This window comes from Elephantulus edwardii, unplaced genomic scaffold, assembly GCF_000299155.1.
Source record: "Elephantulus edwardii isolate Elephantulus edwardi_28Jun2011 unplaced genomic scaffold, EleEdw1.0 scaffold00058, whole genome shotgun sequence".
In the NCBI taxonomy this organism is placed as follows: Eukaryota; Metazoa; Chordata; class Mammalia; order Macroscelidea; family Macroscelididae; genus Elephantulus; species Elephantulus edwardii.
In genome coordinates, this window is record NW_006399808.1 from 17,225,826 (window position 1) to 17,234,142 (window position 8,317).

At 38.2% G+C, this 8,317-nt stretch overlaps 1 protein-coding gene across 1 annotated transcript in view; it reads left to right on the forward strand.

The window, feature by feature from the left end:
* Positions 1–8,317, forward strand: part of INTU (inturned planar cell polarity protein) — a 134,571-nt gene that overhangs the window by 125,622 nt on the left and 632 nt on the right. The window contains exons 14-15 of the mRNA XM_006887553.1: positions 1,493–1,682; positions 7,142–7,299. Of these exons, the coding sequence (XP_006887615.1) occupies positions 1,493–1,682; positions 7,142–7,299 (348 nt within the window). The remainder of the gene's footprint in view (positions 1–1,492; positions 1,683–7,141; positions 7,300–8,317) is intronic.

Genomic DNA, 8,317 nt, shown 5'->3' on the forward strand with positions numbered 1-8,317 from the left:
GGGGTAATCAGGATGGGTGTGTCAGAGGCAATGCGATTGGCACAGGATAGAGCAGGGTTTAGGGCTGTTGTACATAGGGTCGCTATGAGTCACAAACCACTCGACGGCACATAACAACAACATATATTTAAATACGTACAGAACATTTCATTGAGTAACCAAATCCTATTTGTTCTACATTCTAATAGTTTTTTAATCCACCTAACTCATTGCTATTGCCCCTGCTTGATGCTTCCATTTTTCACCTTTGTTTTACTGCCATGGTCTTCTAGTTCCCAGCCTACCTTGAATCCATTCTCTACCACGAAAGTGAGCTTTTGATGAACAAATCTGACTTTACCTGAATTTTTATACAAATCTTTTGTCTTTCTATTAAGTAATTGCTTGTTTGAGGATTTTGATACTCATGCTTTTCAAGAGTTAAACTTCATTATGTTGCAGTTTATTTTTCAGAGAAGTTTTAAAAGATTAAAAATATTCTCTTATTTCCCCTCCCTTTTACCTATAAAAGCAATGTCATTATTTGTCCCTTTTTAAAGAATAAATTATCTTATTTATATTTTCTTGAATGTGAAATCATTATATTAAAAAGTATATTTTCTTTTTCTTTTTAATTAATTACAGTTCCTTTCATCATAATTATTTAAGTTTTTGCTTCTTAAAAAGTATTATCCAGCATTACCAAAAGCCAATTTTGTTGACTCATAGAAAACTTATGACAGAGTTGAGCCGTCCTTTAGTGTCCAAGGCTGTAAATCTGAAGGTGTCAGATTGGTTCATCCTTCTCCCATGGAGCACAAGCAGGCTCAAACTGCCAACTATTTAGTTCCAAGCCTAGGGATTAACACAATATGCCACCAAGGCTCCATTATCTATCAATAATTGGCATAGTACAAAGGTAGTTGCCCTGCTAATCCAAAGGCTGACCCTTGCTGGTGGCTCAAATTCCCTACCAGCTCCATGTGAGAAAAATGGCCAGTTTCCTCCCGTGTGACCCACGGAGGGGTCAACTATGAGTCAGATCCAAAAGACAGTGAGCATGAGAATGCACATTAGCTCTTTAGTGCAGACACCTCATGGGGAAGTTTGAAGTTAATAGATACTTGCCTACCTTTCCTGTCACTAGCCTTAAAAGAAATCAGTGATGAAAGAGAGAAGTCTTTCTGATCATAATGATTACTGTTGCTGTTGAGTTCAGTTCAATTTATATGACCCTATAGGACAGAGTAGAATTACCTCTTAGGGCTTTCTCAGCTGAAGTTACTTGTAAATGAATTGATATTTAGGTATCCCTGGTTAACGTAACATTTGCCTCCATTGAAAGAATTAATAATAAGTTAAGGAGGGAGAAAGAATTAAATGTTTGGTTCAGCTTCCCTTCTCTGATTAATAATATCACATTATAGATTATTAAGGCTTGTAATAAGGGTATGAAGTAAAGCAGTATTTTTCATTTTCTTAAATTTCTTTTTTCCCCTTTCCTTTTTTCAAGATTGACATCTGGTCCTGAGAACACACTCTTCCACTATGTTGCCTTAGAAACAGTGCAAGGAATCTTTATTACTCCTACCCATGAAGAGGTGGCACAGCTAAGCAGCTCTGTCCATTCTCAGCTAATAAGGAATTTCCATCAGTGTTGCCTTTCAATTCGTGCGATTTTCCAGCAGACTTTGGTGGAAGAGGTAGGGTACTGTTACGAATATAATTTTCTGACAATTTCATTTTCAGATCTCTAATTCTAATCAATATGTTCCTTCAATGACTACTTTTGCTTAATTAAGCATTTTTAACAGTATCCAATGTCCCTAGAGAAGGATACAATCCTTTAAAAAGTTGTTGTTTGTTGTTATGTGCCACAGTAGAAGGTAAAAAAAAAAAAGTAGGTCAGTAAAAAGGGATGAAGACATTCAATGAGAGATTAACAAAGTGACTACAACAGTAGGATTAAGCATAGCAGATATTGTAGGGATGATATGAGTTTGGTCAGGGTTTTGTTCTGTTATACATAATATCATTATGGTCAACTTGCTAGCACCTAACAAGGACAATATGATTTGTTCAACGCTAAAATTCTCTCTTACAAGATATTTTCTTTGTGTTACCAGAAATTGGTATCAAGCATAATATATTCCCATGTGCTCTGAGTTCCTACACTTATCTTTCCCTATTTGACCTAACAGAAAACTTCTATATGAGGACATTTTATTAATTTATAAACGGACAAAGTCCTAGCCCTCATAAAATCTGTATGCTAATGGGAGAGAAAAATGAACTAGCAACTAGTACAGTATTAAAAGGGAGCTTTGGTGGCTTAGTAATAAGGAATGGCCCCACCAACCTATCAAAGAATTGTATGTACATGATTCAAATCCTCTAACTGGGAGAAAGATGGGTATTCTCTCATGCAGCTTACTGCCTTTGAAAGCCCACTAGAGGGTCACCAATGAGTCAGTTCCGACACAACAGTACACAATAACAATATATGAATAGTAAAATAGAGTAAGGATGACAGCTGGAGGTCTATTTTTAAAGATCCCTCTAAACAAAATTAGAAAACCTGGCTTACAACATAAATAGGCTTGTGAACATAGCCAAATTTACATGACCAGGAGAAGATAAGATCAATGCATGACACCTCCTTAAAATCAATCCCTGTGTGCATCAAAAACTTTCTACATTAGAGTAAAAAGAAAGCTTATAGATCATGAACAAACATTTGACAATGGCATTTCAGATAAGGGTCCCATAACCAAAATGTACAGAATACTCCTGGGCCTCCACAGGAGAAAGACTGATAACCCAATCACAAAATGGGAAAAAGACATGAAAAGACTCTTTACAAAGGAAGACACTTAGATGGCTAGGAAACACATGGGGAAATACTCAAAATCACTGGCAATCAAAGGGATGCAAATAAAAAACAATGAGGTAGCACCTCACTCCAGCAACAGTAGCAAAGTTCAACAAAAAGCAAACAGTTTTGAAGAGAATGTGGAGAGACTGGAACTCTTACTTACTACTGGTAGGATTTTAAAATTATATAACTGCTATGGAAGGCGGTTTGGCATTTCCTCAAAAAGCTGAACATAAAATCCTATATCCCCCAGTTGTTCACTGTTTAGGGTATTTGTACCCCTATGTTCATAGAAGTGTTATGCACAATAGCAAGAAAATGGAAGCAGCCCAAATGCCCATCAACAAATGAGTGGATTGAGAAATTGTGCTACAGTCAAACAATGGAATACTATGCAGCACTAAGGAACAGCTATTTCCTAAAATACTGTATAACTTGGGAAAGACTAGAGAGCATTATGCCTAGTGAAATATCTCAGCCACGTAAGGACAAATATTACATAAGGCCACTCTTGTGAAAATAGGAGAAAAATTGAGTAAGATAAGTAAAATGTTAAAAAAGGAAAGGAGAGAAGTAGGGCAGAAAAAGAGGAAATGGGAGAAAAAAAATCACTAGGATAGCAGAGGTTAGTGGGTAGATGGGGAGTGAAGTCATTGAAAGGGTTCAGTAGGGGCTTGAAAGGATAAGGTAATAATAGGCATAGACAAATGGTAATTAGTTATATAAAATATAGTGTATATTAATTATTGTATAAAACACAATGTGTATGAATTCTTATATGCAAACCGATAAAAAATTTTTTTATAAAAAGATCCTTCTGATCATGTCAGACTTGCATGAAGAGAGGCTATCTGGAGTCAGGCTTGCTGTGTAGAAGATATACCTCCAGATTGTGGCAATGGCAAGTTCAAAGCCCCAGAAAGAGGAGTCTATAAGAGTGTCCAAGTGGATTTAAAGCCTCTGAAAACTTGCTAGAGGACCAGTTGTGAATTCCAGCTTTACAGCAGTGAGGTTTTGTTTAAGTGTGATGCGTGGCAGTTAAATGGCAAAATTCTTACTTGCCATGAGGAATATCCAGGTTCTGTTCCCAGTCAGTGTACCTCACCCACAGCCACCATCTGTTAGTGGAGCCTTGTACGTTACTATGATGCCAAACAGGTTTTAATGGAGCTTCTAGACTAAGACAGACTAGGAAGAAGGCCTAGAGATCTACATCTAAAATCACCCCATGAAAACCCTGGGTCACAGTTCAATGTTGTAAAAGGAGCAAGAACAGCATAGGGAAAACTGAGTCTGACTCCCACTAACTCCACAAAGGGGAACTCTCCCCATCAATAACATTCAGAGAATATAGATATTGATCCCAATAAGGTCAGGTATGGCCCTCCCCTCTGCTGCACCTACTTCTACAATTGCTGGGTCTGAAATGAGTTGCACAGACTTTATAGATTATCTTTTTACTCACAGTCATGGGGTTTGTTACAGAAACAGTTTGGGGAAGACAAAATATATCACTCAGTGTTCAGTAAACAGTAGTCCCAAGCCAAGTTAACAAAAAGATGCAATCCCTCAATTAGTTCAGACAGCTTCTCCGTCAACAAATGCAAATGCTCAGTTAATCCAGGTAGCTGCTCAGTCAACGGCAAGATATCTCTGATTCAGGAACCTCTGACCCCGAAGGACGTGCATGGTGTTGAGGTTCCCAAATTCTGCAACTAATCTGCTCAGTTTAGTAGCAAGACTAGCCATTCCTCTTGTCAATAAACTAACATACCTTATGAGGAAGAAATGGATTACACAGCTGTTGATGATGTTGGTGGGCCACCTACCCACAAGGCAGCTAGATCAAACTAAAAACAATGATCGAGGGAAGCCACATTTTTTTTAAAGACCTACTACATTGTAACAGGCAATTTATCGTCAAGGTGCCTCAAAACTAGTCAGCTTTACATTCAGCTATGCATGAGGTTGCTTTGAGTCAGGAGCTGCTTGGATGGCAGGTAACAACAATATGCCTTTGGCACTGCTCTTTTAAAAAAAAAAAAGCATAGATGAGTAGCATGTCTTTACCCTGGAAAAAGCTTGTTGTTAACTGAGGAAGTAAACCTATAAACCACTATTATAAGTAATGTAAATACTAGTGCAGGGCTATGAACAAGGGAGCTTTGGTGACTTAGTAGTAAAGCATTGTGCTGCCAACATGAAGGTAGGAGGTTTGAATCTACCAGCTCCTCCACTGGAGAAAGATAGGCAATCTCCTTTGATTAACAGCTTTTGAAAACCCAATGAGAGATCAGCTCTGTGTCAGTTCTGACTTGATGGTAACAAAAACAATTTAGGGCTGTGAACAGTTCCCTAGGAGAGCCAAGGGGCATTTTATCAATGAAGTCTGTTCTATAAGTTGACATTTAAACTAAGTAAAGAAAGACACATTTTTCCTGTAGGTACAACACTTTCATCTTACTTATACACACAGTCAACACCCTTGATGGTAGCATTCAAAAAAATCAAAAGATATGTGGTATTTGAAAAATCTGCTGTCAAGAACCTCTTCGAAGTGCTAAAGAGCAACAACGTCAGTTTAAATACTAAGGAGTCCTGAGGATTTAATGAGATGAGCAAGCACAGAGAACAAAATAAAATGTTGTATTCAGTATTACTATTGTTCCAAAAGGACTCCAGAAATCAAGTACTTATCACCATACCTATTGAGATGGTGTAGGCAGAATGGCATTTCTAGCTCATTAGATTTGATTTCCACCACATGGCCGGGTAGGACTATGCAAGACAAGTGGGTAAATTACTTAAAATGGGATTGGTCCACTGGGTTTAAATTGAGCATGTTTAGCAGCAAAAAACGAGACCATCACTCACAGCATGGAAGAAGCAACAGAGAGCGCACTGTGTCCTCCTTTGGAGCAAGAGATTCTTGTGCAGCTCAGGCCAAGATGAGAGCAACTGTTGCAACAACAACAGTGGAGAACCAGTGGAGATGGAAGGGACCTGGACTGCTGCTCCACAGAGCCAGAGTCAAGGACCTTCTAGAGGTGTCGGAGGACTAAGGTGTCCAGGCAACACCAGCTTTAGTCTCAGCCTTGCCTCTGCCTTTTTCAGTTTTGCTGATGCATCCGTGTGATTGTGCTGGTGCTGGAACACTCATGGGTGTGGGGGCGGTTAAGTGGTAGAAAGAACATAATTGTCAGGATTAAGAGAGCTTTGTAACCCATAAAACTCTAAAGCCATGAAGCTGAAGGTTAAAGGACCTGTGAGCATATTTGATAGACTAGTTTGACAGAAGAATTTCATTCTGTTTCCAACCTAAATTTTAACTTGTAAACCACTCAAACTCCACAGTTGCAAAAAAACAAGTAAGGTGCTCCCTACCCAAGCCATGGTCTTTTCAGTCATTTGCTATGTATCTCGAAGTTGGGCAATGAATAAGGATGACAAAAGAGTTTGTCTTTGAATTGTGGTGTTGGAGAACAGTATTGAATATCCCATGGACTTCCAGAACAAACAAGTAGTGTCTTGGAGAAAAGGAATCCAGGTTGTTCCTGTGAAGCACTGATAGTGAAACTTCTTCTCACATACTTTGGGCATGTTGTTAGGAGTAAGCTAGTGCTTGGGAAAAGACATCATGCTTGGAAAGGTGGTTCTATGATTAGTGAGAGAGAAGATGACTTTCAACAAGATGGATTGACACAATGGCCAATAATAATAAGCTCACTTTTATCAGAGATAAGAATGGTTGGTACACAATAGGGCAATATTCTCATCATTTGTTCAAAGGGTCACAATGAGTCATAGACTACAGGACAGCATCTAACAACAATAAGAAAATTGTCACTGCAAATGTATAAGTGATTTTTTGTTGTTAGATGCTATGGAGTCAGAACCACCTCATAACTGACCCTCCAGCAGGTTTTCCAAGGGTAGGAGATTGCCCATCTTTCTCCTGCAGAGCACCTGGTGGATTCAGACCACCTATGTTTGGGTTGATAATGCAACTTCTTACCACCTAGGCCAACAAAGCTCTGTACAGAGGCAGCCAGTTTAAATTTATAAGTGAAAATATTTTAAATACTACTATTAATATATCTTAGTTTGAAAGCAGAAATGGCATCCACTTCCTTAATAACATGCCTCCAGAAACTCTATGAACTTTGATAAACATCAATAATTATAGAGGGGCTTCAGGCTTTTTGTTCATAGGATTGCTATGAGTTGTGCTCAACTCAAAAGCAATCAACAACAACAACAGTACTAATGACACCAATTGATTTACAGAAAAAGAAAACACTCAATGGTGGAGAACATTCAGATTCTGCAAATTCAGTGTCTTGTCTTAACCCCGTGAAAGAACATGGTGTGTTGTTTGAATGCTCACCTGAAAACTGGACTGACCAGAAAAAATCACCACCTGTTATGACTTACTGGGTAGTAGGGTAAGTGGGGAAAAATTCTTTTTAAAAGTAAAGTAAAATATTAAAGTGAAGGAAGCATGTTTTAAAATATCTCATGGAATTATTAGGCTAACTGTATTTTAGGAAACTCTGGTGGCATAGTCCATAGGGAGTTTTACTGCTAACTCAGAGGCCAAGCCTCTCTGACAGAGTTTGCTAGTTGTCTGGGGGAAAGATGGCCTATCTCCTCCCATAAAGTTTACAGCCTTGGAGACCCAATCCAGGGTCAGCTATGGATCAGTTTCAACTCAGCAACAATGAGATGCTGGTTTTTCAAAAGAAATAATTTTTTTTATTTGCTAAGTGTCTCCTTTGAATCCCTCTCTATTTACATTACAAAATTATATTGGTAACCATTTTAAAAGCCTTAGAGTTTCACTCTTTCCTTCCATCCTTCCTTCCCTACTCTTCTTTCTCCATTTCATTTCCTTTCTTTCCTATCTCTGTCCATTTCTTTCCAGACTCCAAGGCCCTGTCTGATCTTGCTGACATCTCTGTCACATTTCCTGTGACTCTCCCCCATTCACTATATTCTACCTACATTGGCAATAATGGAATTGTTGCTGCTTTGTTCTATATGGGATGTGCATGTCTGGCTCCATGACATTGAGACCATGGGATCTGTGATCTTTTTCTGCCATTAACATGACAGTCTAGTTACTCTTAATTATATCACATATTTATATTTTCTTATTGTCTTTACACTATCACTAGCTTCATGAGGTTAAGAATTTTATCTGTCACACAACAGCACCTGAAACTTAATGGTCACTTGGTAACAATATAACTGTTTAGAGAATGGAGCTATACCAGGCAAAATTTGATGGTGGGTAATAAAGTGGTGTGGTAAAGACAAAGATAAGCTAATCAGTTGGTGGGGGGAGAAAAAAAAGGTGATCAATGCCTCCAAAGATCCTAAATCCAGCAGAAGGAATATGACATATTTGCAACTCTACATTTACATATTCATATTACTATATATATATATCCATTATATATG